The 20,959-nt window shown below is 37.5% G+C and overlaps 1 protein-coding gene and 1 long non-coding RNA gene across 2 annotated transcripts in view; one reads left to right on the top strand and one right to left on the bottom strand.

Annotated features, from left to right (window-relative positions):
• Positions 1-19,721, bottom strand: part of fbxw5 (F-box and WD repeat domain containing 5) — a 34,086-nt gene extending 14,365 nt beyond the window's left edge. The window contains exons 1-3 of the mRNA XM_079814532.1: positions 19,432-19,721; positions 17,342-17,537; positions 4,228-4,385 (exon numbers count right to left, since the gene is read on the bottom strand). Coding sequence (XP_079670658.1) covers positions 4,228-4,385; positions 17,342-17,528 — 345 coding nt within the window. The 5' untranslated portion in view covers positions 17,529-17,537; positions 19,432-19,721. The remainder of the gene's footprint in view (positions 1-4,227; positions 4,386-17,341; positions 17,538-19,431) is intronic.
• LOC307125014 lies at positions 19,616-20,639 on the top strand. The gene is made up of 3 exons (XR_013816323.1): positions 19,616-19,713; positions 20,357-20,437; positions 20,528-20,639. It is a non-coding gene; the product is annotated as an uncharacterized lncRNA (long non-coding RNA).
• Positions 20,640-20,959: the final 320 nt, after the last annotated feature.

The raw sequence follows: 20,959 nt of genomic DNA, 5'->3' as shown, positions 1-20,959 counted from the left end.
TTGCACTGAGAACATGAAATTATTATTTAATAAAATATAATTTTTATTTATCTGCTCATTATAAATCATGAAAATTATGTATATATCTGAATTGAAAAAATTATCTTAAAAAATGGAAAAATAACTTGTTTTTCATCTTTAAGAAGTGAGCAGTAGCAAAGACTTTAAATATACAAAGGTGGTGCAATCATATTACTACAAATGGGAGAAAGTGCAACGCAAGTGCAATATGGTAGAATAGACCTCATTATGAGCAGCGTCATGACAGGTATGAAAGCGAGTAGGGCTGAACGATTAATTGCATTTGCGATAATATCGCGATATGATAAAACACGATTTCCTAACCGCAAAGGCTGCGATTACAGTCTCGTCACGTGACACGCGAGAGTAAAGTCTGCAGAAGAAGCAACTTGGCACGTTACACATATATGCCTGGCCTAAAAGGGAAAAAAACGGTTTGTGTTTGATCTATCTAATATTGTGTTGTTCATACTATAGGCTACAATAGAGGTGGGAGAAAAGATTCTTCTCCAATGATTCTGGATCGATTCTGAGCTTAGATTTTAACTGCAGGTGCGCGGTGGCGCTGTGTGTTTTAGAAACAGCCGTATTCTGATTGCTTCCATTATCTCTCTCTTTCACACACACACACACACACACACACACACACACACACACACACACACACACACACACACACACACACACACACACACACACACACACACACACACACACACACACACACACACACACACACACACACACACACACACACACACACACACACACACACACACACACACACACACACACACACACACACACACACACACACACACACACACACACACACCATAAAATAATATTTCATAACGTCCGGAACGGTTGACGGCGCAAATCGCAATGACATTCGCAGGCTTCTTTGCACAGGATATGCGCTGTGAGAAACTTTGCTTGATGTCACGCTTGCAGTGTGTTCTCGCCTCGCCCGCCGGTATTTTCCTTACAAACGCTCAACGAAGGCTTCATTCATGTCGTTAGGAATGCAGTGTGCTTGTATATTAAAAAATAAGTAACTCACTGACAGAAGGTTTTCCATTTCAAATGCTCACGCGGCGCTTTGTGAAGAGTGCTCGCGAGCACGCGTCTGTGTGAGTCTCAAAATGCTTTTATGACGCAAAATTAATGTAAACACCGTCAGTAATGTCTTAACCTCTTAACAAGCGCCCCATTTTTGTGGAATTTTTTGAAAACGATATACCCAAATGAAAATGTCTGCAGCTCTTAAACCCTATGGTCTATATTCATAAACCTGGTCTTATTTTAAACTAGACACTTGAAATATTGCTACCCAAGAGTCATAATAACTCAAAGTAATATGGGAACAGAGTAATATACATGTAAATATACATGTAAGTGACTCACGTTTTTTGTTTTCACTTAGGGAAAAAAATATTATAATTTAATGTTAAGAGCCTGAAAATAACTTAAATATAAAACTGAATGTCTAATCATGTCATGATTCAAATATGAGGATGATTCTCTCAGTAATGTAGCTTCTGTGAGCTTTTATGTCAAGAAAAGTCTAGGCGTCATTTCAAAAAGGCCATTTATTTCAGAACATTTGCTATTGTAAAGAGTAGTTTTTCATTCAAATAAATCTGCAATAAACTGCAATATACTACTAATTATAATGGATAAACAGTTACTGAAAAACTAAAGCAACTATTTACAGAGATTACAAAGTGTAAAAAACTCATTTAGCTGATGGGAAGCGTCAGACAGAGACAGCGCGCTCCACTGCAGTTGCGCCATGGAGAACGTGCAGCCAGCGCACAAACAGTATTCACCAAAGCCTACTTACGCAAACTGCGCAAGATAATGCCTTTTGATTGGTTACTAAGTCCATCAATCAAACCTTTGTTGAAAAGGCATTGGCTGGGCACCGAGTGCCTTTATCCAACGAAAACCATGGGCGCAATGATTGACAGCTCACCAAGCCTGTAAGGCACTTCCTCTATATGATGCATCCCAGAAGAGTCTCTGATTGAAGGAGAGAGACGAGGGTTGAAGCATTGCACGTGGGAGAAACTATTCTAGCAGGGGGAGTTTGCCAGACACGGAATAGAATCGATATTTCATTGAAAATGGAAATGATTGATCACGCTAACTCAAAACTCTCTTGCAAACAACGGAGGATTTTTAGTTTTTTCCCTATTTTTTCGTTGTTTTGGATTAAAAAGTGGGATGCATTTTGAAGAGTGGACTCTTACACAGAGATGTATGCGGGTGTTTATTGGATTCGTCCGATCTGATCTGAACGACAGGAGATGAAAGATGAGTAACGCTGATATTATGCTAATGTTTACATGGACGGTCCTTTAGCGTTTCATTTAACCCTTTCCTCTCTGGTGTATTTATTGCAAAAACAAGTTCAGAACATGAATCTTGAGTGTTTTAGCTTTCAAATGATGCATAGTTTGTGATAGTTGATTGAATATTTTGTATAAAACAAAAGTAAATAAAAGTACACACCCCCCCACTTCCGTCAACCCCCCCGTCCACGAACCGGTGCGGGTTAAGAAGTTAATGAATTAAACAGACAGGGCAAAAACATTTTATATTTCAAAAAAGAGATCTGTGCATTAGTGTGAACGCAGGTCTCCCGCTGTCTATGATGATGTCATGATTAATAATCAAACAACAGTAAAGCTGAGAGAGAGAAAAATCACACAGTTCAGACACTCTTAAATACTGAAAGCACTCTTTGTTCATTGCTTGTAATATGTTTTCTTGTTCCTCTTTATGATTTACTAGCTTATGTTTTGCAGCTATATTAGTTTATGTCCTAGTTATTTTAAAAAGCTTATAATTACAAATATCATAATTTTTTTTTAAAGTTTTTAATAAATTAATAAGCTTAATTAATTAGGAAAAAGTTCAAGAATTGTTTTGGAATCGGATCGTGACTCCCAGAATCGGAATCGGATCGTGAGGTACCAATTAAAGATTTCCACCATTACTATACAATGATGTATTGTTGAATAATACAGAAGATAAAGAGTTTAAAAAAATAATCGCATATTAAATCACAATCGCAACATTGGTTAAAAAAAAAAAATCGCAATTCGATTTTTTCCCAAAATCGTTCAGCCCTAAAAGCGAGGCTGTGAGGGATAGACTTACTGGGTTTTCAATGGCATCTGCTGTAAAAAGCTGTACAAATCTTCTAGATCACTTACAATTTTCCACAGCTCATATTCTCTGGAGTTTTTTGTCTACTGAAATTTCTTGGAAAGATATTTTTGCAGTGTTTCGTCAACAGAACAATCAAAAACACATTAGTAGAATTTACTGAAGGGATGTATGTCTATACTTCAAAGACTCTTTTATCACGCTTTTATTCCCGTTAAAAATCAAATATGGAGCTGCTGTGAATAAGATTTATCTCCAATTGGTCACTGCAGTTGCCTTTAGAAGCTCTGGTTTCTATAGAAACAATCAGTGCTCTGATTTGCTGGTCCAGCCTGAAAAATGCTGTTTTTTTTGTTTTTTTAGTGTTTAGAAATAAAATTTATGACAGATTGTATTGGTGATATATGAAATTTATTTTGTAATATGAAATTGAATTGTAAGCTTGAAGAGAAGCTTAGGAGAATTTGATGTTTCCCCATTCAAGGAGAGAGGAGCTGAACTTGCATAACTGAAATAACTGGAATAGCATTTCAAAGATGGCCACCGAGTGTCATGACTTGCCTTAAAGCTACACTGTGTAACTTTTTTAGTTTATTCTTAGCTAAAAACACTTAGTTCTTTCAAAAATATATGTGCTCATTAATGTATATTTACTTCTTTCAAGTAATAAAGTATTCTCGTAAGTTTATAATATGCCATTGAAAATACATACGGTACTGGGTTCGAATGCCGGTCGCCATGTTGCCCCTCCATCTTGAAAGTACATCAGCCAAAGAGGGACATACCCGTGAATTCAAGCTTCGCCTTTCGCGTTTTAACACTCGATGGCACCATGTCGAATGTGGACGAGATCGAACTGGAAGCCATATTAATCTTGGACTAAATCGGCCACCGTAGGAGTTAAAACGAAATCGGAATTGAGAGGAAGATAAACTAATATTCACTGAATGGTCATATACCTTTTAACCGCTAGATGGGGGAAAATATTGCACAGTGTAGCTTTAAAGGAACTGCAGTAGGCAGTCTTACCTTAACAGTACAGTCTTTGGAGCAGGAAGAGAAGCGATGTCCACGGTGAGAGAAGGCCAAATGCAGGACCTGATCATGATGTTCCTTCAAAGTCTGAACCTCCACACAGGGGATACAGTCATACAGCCGCTTGAACTCCCTGTACCACGACACAGCCGCTGCACACACGCAGAAATTGGCATTGTTAATTGGGAAAACTTTAGGCATTGTCACATGTATTTTACTATTAAGTTGATTATTAAATAGGGTTGGGCGATGTCCCCTAAATTGGCAGTTGATGATTTTTTACAGTAAAACATCCTGATGGACGATGATTTCGCCGGCGGGGGTATGTTGAAGGATATATTTTACTATATATCTCTTTACATAAATATTATTTTCTACTTAAAAACTATAATTTCGTTATTACTAACATAACTAATGACTCATCCGCACTTTCCAATAGGTTGCGTGAGGGGGAAAAATAGCTTTCTTCCACTTAAGAAGAGTAGTGCACTTTTAAGCAATTTTTATTTTACTATATCTCTTAACATAAATATTTTTTTCTAATAAAAAAACTTTAATTTCGTTATTTTACTAACCCAACTAATGACTCATCCGCGCTTTCGAATAGGTTGCGCTCACTTTTCGCAATGCGTTATGGAGCTATTCAATTTTGCTTTTGCATGTTTTTCAAACATTCATTCGTGTAGTTCATATGACCACTTTACAATATTTCAATAACATAATTTATTTTGTAGCCTATGCTATGCTTTGGATGACAAAAAGTTAATTGTGCTGCTAATTATAAGTGAAATGTAAGTGAAGTGTTTTTCCCGTTTTCTTGTTCTTGATTTGTTGTTCTTCTGTGTTTTAATAAATGTGTGTTATCAGAATCACCTTCATTATTTCATTTGATTTGACATTATGGCCAAGGCAAATTGTCTTTAAGAGTATTGTAGGATTATAAATTTATAAATTGTTATATCTAGGTTCCAGTGTAATAGAATATAACTGAAAACATTATCTATATTGTGTTTTACATTTTTAAGTAAACTTGAGGAAATTCTAAGGAGATTACGTCAGGCTGTGTAAGTGTTTGAGAAATTAAGTATTTTGTCTTTATGCATTTCCTGACTATTTACCATGACAAGTTTAGAGCAATACTGCCTGAGTGATTGGATTAGCATCTATGCATTTGAATGACACTGTTATGATGATTGAATTAGGACGGGTCACACCGTTATGTCTGAGGTGTGTCCTTTACCTACACAACAATTGCATTCCTTTGTTTGAATGTCTCCTCCCCTGCTGTATAATCCCTCCCCCTAAAATGTAGATAAAATACAATGAACTTTTTAATTAGACTTGATAACCTCAGCCGAAAGACAGCACATTTTCTCATTAAAGAATCCTGCTGAAGAACCTATCCAAGTCTCCATGTCTCTTTTTCAAACGAGGAAAAGGAAATTCACAACAGTTTTAACCACCAGACAAAAGTTATTTGACGTTTGCTGAAGTCTGGGATTATCTTAAATTGTGACAATGAGCAAGATTTCCTGAGACACTACAATAGGCTGCTAATAATTCATTAATTAGGGTTATTTTCTTGTACAAAATTACATATTTTAAAGCTACACTGTGTAACTTTTTTAGTCTATTCTAAGCTAAAAACACTTAGTTCTTTCAAAAATATATGTGCTCATTAATGTATATTTACTTCTTTCAAGTAATAAAGTATTCTCGTAAGTTTATAATATGCCATTGAAAATACATAAGGTAATGGGATCTAACGGTGGTCGCCATGTTGCCCCTCCATCTTGAAAGTACATTAGCCAAAGAGGGACATACCCGTAAATTCAAGCTTCGCCTTTGGCGTTTTAACCGGTTTTAACACTTGATGGCACTGTACAAAATTCTCTGCCTCGCGCATATGCGCGTCAACTTGTTCAGACTTGTCTGGTGCATGTGCAGAGAGTTTTCATCTCAGCAGCTCCAGTAACAGAGTTATATGGAGTTTTCCTGGCTTGTTTATTCCTCAAAAGTCTGTTTTTCCTTGTGTGGTATTTCTGTGCGTTAATAACTCCGTAAGTAATAATAGTTATTGTCATTGTAGATGTGTTTCAGAGTGTGTCATCACGTAATTCAGTTGATGTCACCTCAGAAGTATTTTTGTGTCAACATACAATAGCATAATGCTCACCTATTTTGTTATCAACAATGTTTATTCGTTTATAGAAAATATTTGCTTGTAATGTATGTTGATGGAAATATGCATCAGGTCTGATCGGCATATTAACAATTGTTATACAGAGCGCACTGCAGTGCTAACGTTAAAGCGGTGCACACACTTTTGCAACCCGACACCGCTTGTTAGCAGCAGCAGCGGCAGCTCCGCTCCTTTTAATGCAGCTGCATTTAGCGCCCATATATGGTACAATAAGCTCTGGTTTACGGTTACATTATACAAATGTAACTTATAAGTATAGTTATACAGTTCTTAACTGTGTATGTATATTTACCATCCTTATTTGTTCTCTCACAGAAACCACATTTATGTACATATCCACGCAAACCTGTTTATGCCTTGCAATTGGATGACTGAATAAACATTACTATCATCAAAGTTCACTCTGGATTAGCTGCAGTTCTTTCTAGCCGAATAATTAGGCCAGTTGAGTTCCAACGGTCCCACTGCGCACAGAATATCCCACAGGCACCGTGTCGAATGTGGACGAGGTCGAGCTGGAAGCCATGTTAATCTTGGACTAAATCGGCCACCGTAGGAGTTAAAACGAAATCGGAATTGAGAGGAACAGAAACTAAAATTCACTGGATGGTCATATACCTTTTCACCACTAGATGGGGGAAAATATCACACAGTGTAGCTTTAAGTTAAATGTACAGTGTAAGACATGTAAAAAAGACAAGAGGCTAACAATGTCAAGATCAATATTTGTGTAGCCTGCCTGACACGGTATTTTCACAAACTAACACACATCTCTGGCATAGACTAAAGTATTTAAAATTAGGGATGCACCGAATCCAGGGTTCGCACTATAGGCTTGCACTATGCGCGCCCTGCTGGTCGAACGTAATGACGCCGCTGTTGAAAGTGAAAATGGAACTCATGAACAGAAAACGTGGCAGTATACTTTAAGTCAAAAGAAGGCGATTCAAGTTGAGCTACGCGTTCAATTTGCAATGCCGATTTGTCTCATGATGACAAGGACCCTAAACAACAGCCGCTGTTAAAACATTTGCATACGAAACATCCAAGAGAATACGAGTTGTGCATGAAGGAATCTACAGACAGCAGCCAAAATGTATTTTATTTTACCGTGCAAACAGCCTATAGATCTATAGATCAGATAAAATATAAATAAAATTAATTAAATATATAGGCCTACAATAAATATTTTTCACTTAAATAATTACCAAATTAAGATGACAAAACGAAAATACACTGAATCCGTAAGCTTTGAAGAACCGGAATTAGGTAAATAGGTAGATAATATACTATATATCTTTACATATATACTATTCTCTTAAAACCATCATTTCGTTATTTTTACTAACCCAAATAATGATTAATCCGCTAGGTTGCACGTGAGGGGGAAAAAATGGGTTCCTTCCACTTGAGCTCTTTTTATTTTAATATATCTCTTTACATAAATACTATTTTCTACTTTTAAAAAAAGTAACCCAGTGTTTTGTATGTGAATGCTGTTTCACGTGAATATTACCACAGGAGTGAAGCACAAAGCTTTGTTTAGCCTAGAAAGGAAATAATGGTCAGATAGCACTTTTTCATTCTGTTTTGCGATCTGGATATGGTCACTCGATTTTCCGTGAATTTGAACAATAGGCCTAGTAGTCGATTTTATCCCAATGGACATGGACATCTCGTTTCTTTTCCCAAATCTTCACTCACATCGCACCCATGTTCGCAGGGGATTATAAAAGTTTCTTCCTTTCGTTTGCTTATAATTAAGTATATTATAACTATTCACATCCTTTACTGTGAGAAAGTATAAAAACACTGTAAGACGAATACCTTTTTACTTCAAATTTTATTTAACACAGTTTGTTCTTGTTATTAAACTTGGTAAGGCGCGTCAAGTTTGGTTTATTTGAACAGCGCATTTCACACACGCCGGTTATTTTAGTTTCGTTTTCTCTGGCAGTGAATAATCAAACATTGCCTAAATGTCTTGACCCTGTGGAAAATAAAATCCGCTCTTCAGACCTTTTACAACAAGTGTTGCTTTGCAACATCAGTAGAACATATGAAGACGAAGATATTCAAGAAGGTGTCTATTCAGTGTCCTATTCCTCTCAAAGCGCAGAGCGGTAGGCCTATATGACGCATCTTTGCGGGGAAATAGTATGAATCAAATATTTTTCTAACTAATATTTAATTTTCATATATTCTTGAGGTTACCATTATTTACTGAAAATCTTTTTTGTTTTATAGGCTGTGTTGTTTCACTGACGGAAGTGCTAAAATAAACACGCATGCTTATGGATGTTTCAGCCTCAAATGATTTCAAAATGTAGGCTATATATCTGGCATAGACTACAGTATTTAAAATAGCATATATATGCATTAGTTATATTCTCAATTTAATTTACAGAGCAATCCCTGCTAAGTTTTTAGTTTAACTAATACTATAGAAGAGGATTAGTGTGTGTCGCACACAACAGACTCGCAACGGGGGTGTGGCATCACGATGGTGGCGCTCCATCTTGATGTCGGCACAACCCTAGCGCGCGCCTCCTGCGCTCTCCGTTGGGTTGTTCTTTGAAACGACAGAGGACGACTCGGGGTAATTTTTCTATAAACCATCATGAAATAGCGTCGAGAAGAACATACACGACAATGTTTACTTTAGTAAACTTGACCAAAACAGATAATGGTCAATAGCATCCCTACACTGCTGTTGACGTTGTTAACTTCATTAATGTGTTTACTCTGATAATGGACTGCGGATGGGAGTAGGATTCGGTATTCGGTTTCGGATTCGGCCGAATCTTAACCAGTAGATTCGGTATTCGGCCGAACCCCAAAAATCTGGATTCGGTGCATCCCTATTTAAAATAGCATATATGCATTAGTTATATTCTCAATTTAATTTACAGAGCAATCCCTGCAAAGTTTTTAGGTTAACTATAGAAGAGACTAGGATTAGTCTGAGTCACACTTGCAAGACTCGCAACGGGGAGCATGGCATCACGATGGTGGCGCTCCATCATGATGTCGGTCACGATTAGGGTTGGGTACCGAACTTGGTATTTTTAAGGGCACCGACCGAATTACGTCGGTACTACCGAGTACCGATTCACATTAAATCAATCGGTACCAAATTTCGGTACCTGAGAACGCATAGTGATATAGACTAGTGTCTGTGAATATTAAACCGCGAAAAGACCATTTAAATATGAATCATGCGTGTCTCTGTGCGAATGAATGCGTAGACGCGCGGTTTACAGTCTATGGGTTTACCTCACACACACACACACACACACACACACACACACACACACACACACACACACACACACACACACACACACACACACACACACACACACACACACACACACACACACACACACACACACACACACACACACACACGACGGTCGCATGTTTCCATCTCTGCCTCTCATATGAGGACATGAACGCACGAACATCATATCCAGAGCCACTGACTCACTTCATGAGCATTTTACCGTTTCATTTGAGAAAAACTACCGTCATATCATAAACACACAGAAACTCAAACTCATGGCAACCCGTCAAAATAAAAGTCCGGCTAACTTGACAAATAAATTACTGTTGTACAGTAGAATTTAGATACGTCTCAACTTAAAAATAATACTAACACTTATTGTAATAATAATAAATTAGCAAAACTTTATTTTTTCAAGATTTTTTTTTTATAAATTACAATTTTTCTTCATGTTTTAATTTGAACCATTTAAAGCTCAGCTGTGCAGCACTTTGTTTGACAAAAAAAGTTTAATTAAATTAAAAGATAAATTAAATTAATGTCTTATGTCTTCATTTGATTACCAGAAAATACATAACACATAATTTGTGGGAAATCTTTTCATAGAAATGAAATGAAAAAGAAAAAATAATAATATGGTTGTTTTTATTAATTAAATTAAGTAGCTGGAAGCCTACTATTTACTAGGGATGGGCAACAGTGGTCAAGTAATCGAGTACTCGAACGTGACAGCGATCATCGATCATGAGAACATAAAGAACAAATAAAGTGAAACTGAGGCGTGCACGGCAGTGATGTCTGGAATCACTGTGATCATTAAATGTTTAGTGCAAGATGTGCAGCGCCAATCTGTCATAGCCTACATAGCATTATAATGAGAACACGATGGAAATTGAATGCTGTAAATGATCTGTGCTTAGTTCCCCGTGTATCAGCTGATCCACAGAGAAACTAGCGAGAACACTCAGACTAGCGCGTGAAGTTCATGTGCGCATTTGCGTCTTTTTCTGCAGATGCACGTTGTAAGATTACTTTTATGTTGTCTATCTGATTAATCTAATATAAGAAGCGTTTAGTTGAGCTTAATAAGCTATCAAAGCGCTGCCGTTATACCGTCTGTTTTTCATTCTCTTCAGTTTCAGCTCAAACACATATTTTAGGGATGGGCATTTTTGTCAATTTCTCATTTCGATCATCGATAGGTCTCAAAAACGGGTACTCGAGTACTGGGGGGCGGGGCATGTGCAGGGGGTGGGGCATGTCCGTCATTGAGATAATGAAAACTTATGAAAATGGTTGTTGACAAATACAAACGTGACATGAAAACAGGTATATGAAAACATGAACATATAAAACAAAATATAACTGCTAGATTATGATGCATAAATGTCTTTGAAAAAGAAACATCTTTATAAAATGACCGTCTCAAATAACCAAGTCAGTAATATCGAGCATTGCCTTTGAGCTGAAACTGAAATAACACCACCCTGCAGAGCTTGCTATCTGGTTAATAAACTCAACCAAACGCACCCTATATCAATATTAATATGAAGATTATTATGAACCTATTACGACATAAATCAACACAAAAGGAAGTGAATGCGCACGTGAACTTCAGCGTGCTAGATTTTACAGGCGAAGGGTTTGAAACTGAACATTTTGAATGCGCTCTTCCCTTAACAACGCTGATACACGGACAACGAAAGCACACAGAAACAACATTTTATTAAAATCGTGTTCTCATTATAATGCTTTGACAGATTGACTCTGCACATCATGCACTTAATTTTATTATTCATGATCGAAGCGTTTACAGACATCACTGCACGTTTTCGAACTCATAACGAAAAACAACTTTAAAAAAACTAGGTCTACTGTTAAAAAATACGAGAACAGTATAGCACTGCTGCATTACTAATGTCAATGATTCTGAGAAAGAAATAGCCTATCTAAAAAGAATATGACTGTCTCTAAACCATCATGTCGAGCATGAAATAGGGATGGGCAACAGTGGTTGAGTAATCGAGTACTCGAACGTGACCGCGATCATCGATCATGAGAACAATGATCGCCCTGAAAAAAATATATTTGTCTCTTTTTTATTGGTTATTGCGTCGTTTTGCGTGGTACCGGAGGTCTTATTGGTTAGCGTTATACAGCACGCCTCCTGACCGCGGCGAAATAAAGTGAAACTGAGGCGTGCACTGCAGTGATGTCTGGAATCACTGTGATCATTGAATGTTTAGTGCAAGATGTGCAGCGCCAATCTGTCATACTGATAGCCTACATAGCATTATAATAAGAACACGATGGAAATAGAATGCTGTAAATGATCTGTGCTTAGTTCCCCGTGTATCAGCTGATCCACAGAGAAACTAGCGAGAACACTCAGACTAGCGCGTGAAGTTCATGTGCGCATTCGCGTCCTTTTCTGCAGATGCACGTTGTAAGATTACTTTTATGTTGTCTATCTGATTAATCTAATATAAGAAGCGTTTGGTTGAGCTTAATAAGCTATCAAAGCGCTGCCGTTATACCGTCTGTTTTTCATTCTCTTCAGTTTCAGCTCAAACGCATATTTCATGCTCGACATGATGGTTTAGAGACAGTCATAATCTTTTTAGATAGGCTATTTCTTTCTCAGAATCTTTGATATTAGAAATGCAGTAGTGCTAAAGGCTACTGTTCTCGTATTTTTTAACAGTAGACCTAGTTTATTTAAAGTTGTTTTTCGTTATGAGTTCGAAAACGCGCAGTGATGTCTGTAAACGCTTCGATCATGAATAATAAAATTAAGTGCATGATGTGAAGAGTCAATCTGTCAAAGCATTATAATAAGAACACGATTTTAATAAAATGTTGTTTCTGTGTGCTTTCGTTGTCCGTGTATCAGCGTTGTTAAAGGTCCCATGGCATGAAATTTTCATTTTATGAGGTATTTCAACATTAATATGAGTTCCCCTAGCCTGAATATTGTCCCCAAGTGGATAGAAATGTTGATCGGTGTAAAACCGAGTTCTGGCTGTCTCTCTCTGCCTTTGAGAAAATGACAGGCCAGACGAGCCAATCCTGAAGTCTCCTGGTTTGACGTCCAAGCAGGAACGGTTTCCTCCCTTTCCTCCGCCCAGAGAATCTGCCATGCCCATGCAAACGCTCGAGAGATCATGGGTTGTGAACGAGTGAATGCTGGCAGTTTCTCAGTGTTTGGATGTACAAATGAAAACAGAAGTCTTTCTTCAGTTCCTTCTGATCTGTGATCAGTGATTTCTGATGTGTAGCTAATTATTTATTATTCGTGCACACGCTGCGGCTTCTCTCTCTCCTGACAGAACAGTGTTTTCTATCTTGTGAGTCAGTGTTTTTGTACGTCCTCGTCGCGTCTATCGGTTCTACAATGTGCATACAGTCATGAGTTTCTGCTCAACATCGGCCTCACACACGCCGAAGCTCTGCACTGGCCGGTGGCCTCCAACATCCCCGACCCCCAGTACTGCATCTGGCCCACAGCGGAGGCACCAAACGCGGCGTGAGATTAAGCAGAAGTGGGGTAACGTTAAGCGTGAGCATATCCGGGCTAGCCAGCCTAGCCCCACAATAAACTGGATTACATTCGATTACTGCTGTTGTGTCTTTGTTTGCGCTGTGTACTCAACGCGCGTCACTGACGCTTTTATTTTATTTTAAAAATAATGTTATTATCAACACTTACTCATAACTCGTTCATCTCGACAGCTGTAATGGTACTTTGCATGTGTTACAAAGTTGGTAATAATGATGAAGACGTGACTGGGACTCGTGTTTATTCAGAACTCTCAGATACAAACACAATAAACTCACGCTGACTGACAGCGCTCTCATAACTCAGTAGTTACTATAAATAACTTTGTTAGCAATCGCTGAGCTCAGTCTCTGGTACATTAGTGATGTCCGGTTCGCGAACGATCTTTCTTTTGAACCGGTTCTTTTTAGTGAACCGAATCACTTCACCAAATCGGACTGAATCGTTCTAAACGGTTCGCGTCTCCAGTCAGCGCTGATCCATAATTTACTAAAGTTACTAACTTTCTGACATGAGTGACAATCCCTCCGACTAGAAATAGACTAATAACCTGAAGTATATGCAGTAACTACTACAGTTCAGACATGCTGAGAACTGATGTGAAGTGAACTCAGGTCCATCCGTCTCTCTGGCAGCAGCTCGTGCCTGCTCGTGCCTCGTAGACCAAGTTAAACCACGCCCCCTCCGCTCATTTAAAATGCAAAGATGTCAGCCAATCACAACAGTGGGCGTTTTACTGAAGTCTCACAGCAGACACGCCTCTTGAAGCAGGGCATTCAGCCACAGGGCAAACAGCAGTATAGAAAAAATGCCTTTTATTTCTAAATTATGACATTTTATGATGTAAAAGTCATACTAACAATATAAGTACACCTCAGGAAACATTATAAAATAATAGAAAAATGCCATGCCATGGGACCTTTAAGGGAAGAGCGCATTCAAAATGTTCCATATTTCAAACCCTTCGCCTGTAAAATCTAGTACGCTGAAGTTCACGTGCGCATTCACGTCCTTTTGTGTTGATTTATGTCGTAATAGGTTCATAATAATCTTCATATTAATATTGATATAGGGTGCGTTTGGTTGAGTTTATTAACCAGCTAGCAAGCTCTGCAGGGTGGTGTTATTTCAGTTTCAGCTCAAAGGCAATGCTCGATATTACTGACTTGGTTATTTGAGACGGTCATTTTATAAAGATGTTTCTTTTTCAAAGACATTTATGCATCATAATCTAGCAGTTATTTTTTGTTTTATATGTTCATGTTTTCATATACCTGTTTTCATGTCACGTTTGTATTTGTCAACAACCATTTTCATAATAGTTTTCATTATCTCAATGACGGACATGCCCCGCCCCCGAGTACTCGTTTTTGAGACCTATCGATGATCGAAATGAGAAATTGACAAAAATGCCCATCCCTACTATTTACTAGTAAATACTACAGTAATCAAACATCACAGACAATGGCAGACAGCGACCAGGACAGCTCTGGCATAATGTCAATAACACTTTTATAAATGACTTACAGGTTCTTTACAGTTATACCCTATTTATGCCGCATGTATATCGGCACAACCCTATTATTAAATGCCATACGTATAAATTCCACTTTAGCTGTTCTTCACAGATGTGAAAGTGTGTGCTACTATAATTTACATATGAATGCATTGACTGTGGTGCAGCTAGGGGTGCTCCGATTGATCGGCAACCGATCTCGATCGGTCGATAATCGCTTTGGGATGATTTATCGGCGGTCTCCAAAAAGGCCGATCTCATGAACCGATCGCATGCTGACGACACATAAAACCCGTGCCTGCCGTGAGAGCTAGGGCATGATATGCAGCGACACAGTCTCATTCTCTTTCCAGCGCGGGTAAAATTATTATAATGCTGAAGAAGGTGAGGAACAATTCATATTTCTATATTAAATAACTTACGCAGTCATTTGAAAACTTTCTGTGGGACGTAAGTTCACAAACAGCGCGCGTGAATCACCGCGTGCGCGCGCTCTCTCTCTCCCTTTCAAAATGCTCAAATGGCTTCACATCAGCGCATCGCATGTGCACTAAAATCGAGCTGCACAGTTGACACAGGATTTGCCACTTTGCACAATCGAGGCAGTGTCGCATCGTCACTAAAGTTTATCATTTGCATTTATTTTTAAGTCTTGCCAGTGTTCAAACCGCTCAGCACTCGCGCGCACGGTCTGGACACACACACACACACACACACACACACACACACACACACACACACACACACACACACACACACACACACACACACACACACACACACACACACACACACACACACACACACACACACACACACACACACACACACACACACACACACACACACACACACACACACACACACACACACACACACACACACACACACACACACACACACACACACACACACACACACACACACACACACACACACACACACACACACACACACACACACACACACACAAAAAAAGCTTGCGAGTACAAATTGCGCTGAAATGGTCAGATACACACAAACAGTGATGGAAATAACGGCGTTACAGATAAACGGCGTTACTAACGGAATTATTTTTTTCAGTAACGAGTAATCAAACGAATTACTGTTTCTCACGTTACAACGCCGTTAGCGTTACTGAGGAAAAAAATGCGGCGTTAGTCGCGTTACTATAATTGAGCTCACAGAAGCGATTTTCATCCGAACAGGCTCTCTGTCAGTCGGACCTGCAACGTGTGTGCGTGTGCGCGCGCACCAGCCATGCGTGTTGGGGGTGGGTGCGGTGGTACACATAACTGATGATGATTGGTGGGTGGAAGACAACGTTGAAGTTGATAGGTTGAGTTCACACCTATTTTTTTCACGGTCTATGGTTCACAGACACACACACACACACACACACACACACACCTATGACGCACACGCATATGCACATTCAGCGATGGTCCAACGACTTCAAAGGTAGCTTTTCGCAAATCGCAAAAAATAAAAACCCAGGTGATAACGTGAGCTCCACTACCAAAGGAAAGTATAGTACTGATAATATTTACACAATATTTGTCTCTCACATTGTCCCACAGCAACATTACAATAGTACACATTAATGTACAATGTTTTATAATAATACTTTATTCTATTTAGTGTCCAATTCATTCATTTAACATATCTAATATTGGGGGCATCCAAGTTATTTGACATATTTGAACATTTGGAAAGAAAGAAAAAAAGTAACGCAGTAATTACTTTCCCTGGTAATTAGTTACTTTTATAATGATGTAACTCAGTTACTAACTCAGTTACTATTTGTAAGAACTAACTAGTAACTATAACTAATTACTTTTTTAAAGTAACATGCCCAACACTGCACACAAATGTATGTACTAAATTACCGTCTTGACGAGTGTGCATGTAAACCCCGTTGTGACTCGTGAGTGAATGTTTGTGCAACTGCATGTAACTGTAACCGTGTTCGCTCTTAAAGTGACAGCTGTCGAATAAACTGCTGCTGTCTCTGAGTTTCTCTTTGTCTTGTGTTGTTTGATGAACCTTTATGAAACTCACTGCTCTTGAATGACTAACTTTTGCAACCTTAAGTGTAAGGATTAATCTAATTTAATTTATTCAGGGAAGACCAATATTAATTTACATTTGATTTCTTATTAAATATCTTTAGTATTTCTTACCTCAATACTAATGTTAGACCTACCTGAAAAATTGTTTTTAAAAACAAAAATGCACTGCATGATCAAATATTTAGGTGATATAATTATGTACATTTATTTGGGAAAGATGGCCTACAGTAGCCTTAAGTTATCTCATTTTCTAAAATAAACACTTGGTGGTTCTTCAAGATCTTGACTCAGTTAATTTAGAGTTAGTTTCATTTCTACAAATGGTGCAAACTCTGCAAGATTATAGATAAAAGATTGCCATTCCCCTGCCATTCTGTGATCGGCAATCGGCAGATCATGATCTTGGTTATCGGTAATCGGTGATCGGCCCCAAAAATGCTGATCGGAGCATCTCTAGGTGCAGCTGCAGTACCTGGGTGGCGAGGCACAGAGCGCGGGATGCGGTAGTAGCTGTAGAAGAGCTCCCTCCAGAGGAACTCATCCCGCGACACGGCAAACCACTGACGGCAGGTAAACCCAGCACTCAGAACCGCCTCGTGAGGGAGATGCAAGAAGATTTCCAGCACCAGGCTGTCCGGCAAGCCAGGGCCACTTGCCATCCTGACATCCTAAGAGAAAAACATTAACAATGACTATCAATCCAAACACGTAAGAATAAACTCAGAAGCCGAAATCTAAAATGTTCTGATGACACACTATCCACTATCCATTTTAGGTATGGAAAAAATAGAATTTACACCTTTATGAACTGAACCGAAAAGTGACATTTTGAACAATCATTACATTTGGACTTCTGTGTAAGGAACACGAATGTGATCCAACCATGTGATCTAGAGATCAACCAGCTGGAATAAGATATCCCATGTATATCCCAAATGTATTGTGCGCCATGACACAAAGTCGTCCGCAGTGGTTAAACCAAGTAACATAACACCACCAAAAAAATAGAGATAATCACTCAAAAAAGTTAAATAATGGTCAAACAACCTCCACTTGAGACGGATTGGCCCTTTTTATTATCTACTAATTATTTAAGTAAATCCACCAAATGGTGCCCATTTATCAGTTGACTTGATATATTTAAATAACCAATTAGCTAGATAATGTTAATGTAATTAAAAAAAAAATTATATATATATATATATATATATATATATATATATATATATATATATATATATATATATATATATATATATATATATATATATAGTGATATTGCATACATGACAGACAATGTCCATCTCCAGCAAGTTTGGAAGCTTATCTTTCAAAGAATATCTTTTGACACCCTTTACCTGCACATCCATTCACTATGAAGGGTAAAAAAAAAAAATTGTGGCTCACCCCTCTCATTTTTCTATTCTAATTTAAGATCTGACAGCTGTGAATTATTAGTAACACAGTCTCACCGTCTCCACCCATATGTTTATTTTTAGAGGTAAAGAGTAAAAGGAAACTATGTAGAAATTACTTTTCTCCACACACACACACACACACACACACACACACACACACACACACACACACACACACACACACACACACACACACACACACACACACACACACACACACACACACACACACACAAGATTCCACTTTGGAATCTGTAGTTTGTTGTTATTTTTTGTTGCACGTTTTTACTGATAATCAATCGATCTAAGAGCATTTAGTTACATAAATAATACTTTATTTACACTAAGACAAGTTTCTGTGAATAAATTATTAACTACTAAATGATTAGGATAGCTAAAATATACTGTATTCAAAGGATGTAGAAATATAGAAATTCTGATCATTATTTTAGTTATGATTGATATAAGATATATGATGGCTTAAATCTATATTGTCTATATTGTTGATTTATGGAGAGAGAGAAAAAAACAGCATTCACACTAAAGATCCAAACTATAATTTAGTCAATTTAGACAAACTAGATAACAAACAGGAAAGCTTGAAACATAAATAAGATAAAAATCAATAACCATGTTATTTTAGTTGGCATGTAGGGATAGACATTCTGTGTTTCCAACCAATATAATTATTTTAACCCAAAACGTCCAAATCAGGTCAGATTGATAAAATAAAGTATATTAAATGTTATTTTCAAGCAGTGTTCTGACATACTAATTTGGTAACAAGTTTTGACGTTTTTATGTTATGCCAGATATTGAACATCTATACTGTCCTGTCTGTTTTAAACTAAACTCAATTTAAGCTCTAGTCTTTAATTTTATTTATACAAGCGTTTAAAAACAAAACAAATGTAGCAAAACATTTTATTTTCGTTTGCAACCTGGTATAGAACAAGAATGAACTGCTTGAATGCACACAATAAGCCTGATATAATAACGATATATAGCTGTTATTTTTCGTTAGCAGCTAAAGCAGCTAATAACACAAGCTAAAATCATTACCAAAGCCCAAGACAAACAAAAATCCACCGGACACTTTGTGAAATTATATTTCACATAAATATTTAATTTAATTTTACATTACCTGCCAAAGGTCACAACCTGTGGAATAAATAGCTGGTTTACAGGCAAAGACAAATTATCATCCTCAATTTGTTTCAGCTCCGGCTAAACGACTACGTTAGCACAATCCCCAGTCTATAAAAATCAAACTCCGATGCAATACGTGCCGGAATAGCTCAGGTCAAAACAGTCGATCGCAGAAAATGTTTACATCTGGTGTGTCGTAGGATGTCTCAGGTTGATTATTAGAGCACCTCTTTGGATGAGGCAAAGGCAGCCATGTTACTATGATTGATTATGAGAGGTAAGTTTAACTCTAAAATTTGCTCTTTTAAGAGTGTAATTTTTTCTCCGTTTCATTATTAAAAACAGAATTTTGCTATTTTGAATTAAATTGTGCACGCAATTATAATAATCCTTATAAAAAGGATGTACATGTTTTGAATATGTAAACAATCTATTAAAAACTTAATTGATTTTTGATGCAAACTTGTAATGGCCATTAATAAAAAGTTAATGGCTGTGTGGATAAGAAAGCTGACTCTGGCCATATCACTTTACATGAGCACGTTCTGTAAAGAAGCTCAAAGAAAAAAAGCCTTTAGAGAATGTGTATTCCTATTGCAATTTATAATTTTCCTAAAATATATTGTGTCATATTTATCATAACCCCACTATACTTATTGTATTTTGTCCTTTAAACTGTATAATGTCCATTAAGTTCTTCCAAATGATAAAATATTTATGTAGGCTACTTATTCATTTTGATGGTAGTTCAGTAGTTCGTTTATTTTGTAAGAAGTCGGGGTTATTATTGCAAGTTAAATATGTACCTACCTACCAAACCATGTTTTTCACTCTCCATCCAATGTAGGTGAAGTAGTGCTATTGTGAGCAGACAGCAGATGCTGTACACGTGTTTAGTAAAATGTTATTTTTGCTTTAAGGACTTTCTTACTTGGCTGAGAGGTTGGCTTCATGTCTTACATCTTCAAAAAGAATCACAAACACTGGGTGTCATGCTAATAGTACGTAATATATATTACAACAACAAGTTAATAAGGATTCAGCTTAGAGTTTAGGCACTAATTTTGAAGTTCTTATTTTTTCTCCTGCAGGACAGCAAGTTTGGTCAGTCTCAAGGGCACCTCTTTCAAGTGGCCGCTCTTCATTCAGTGTGGTTCCTATATAAACCAGCATTTTTAATAGTCAGTTAGGAATGAAAGCACTAATTATAAATCCATTAAGACAGACAATATTTTTCCTATACTGACAGCAATGATGAACTGCCTGTAAACTCTGTTAAGGGGATGGGCATTTCTGATAACCTGTTCAGTGCCTAAAGCATAATACAGGGTGTGCAGAATTATTAGGCACGTTGATTTTCTGATCATATTTTTTTTCCAGGCACATTTGACCAATTCCAAACCACAGTAATCCTAATAACTACTATTGATTTAGTATTTAATAATGTATAAGTGATATATAATTGTTCATGAAGGCTGGAAATGAAAATCACCTTATATTCAGGTGTGCAGAATTATTAGGCA

The sequence above is a fragment of the Gobio gobio genome (genome assembly GCF_949357685.1).
Source record: "Gobio gobio genome assembly, chromosome: 4".
NCBI classification, from domain to species: domain Eukaryota; kingdom Metazoa; phylum Chordata; class Actinopteri; order Cypriniformes; family Gobionidae; genus Gobio; species Gobio gobio.
Note: the sequence above shows the minus strand (reverse complement) of the source record. Positions and strands in the feature narration are given on the sequence as shown.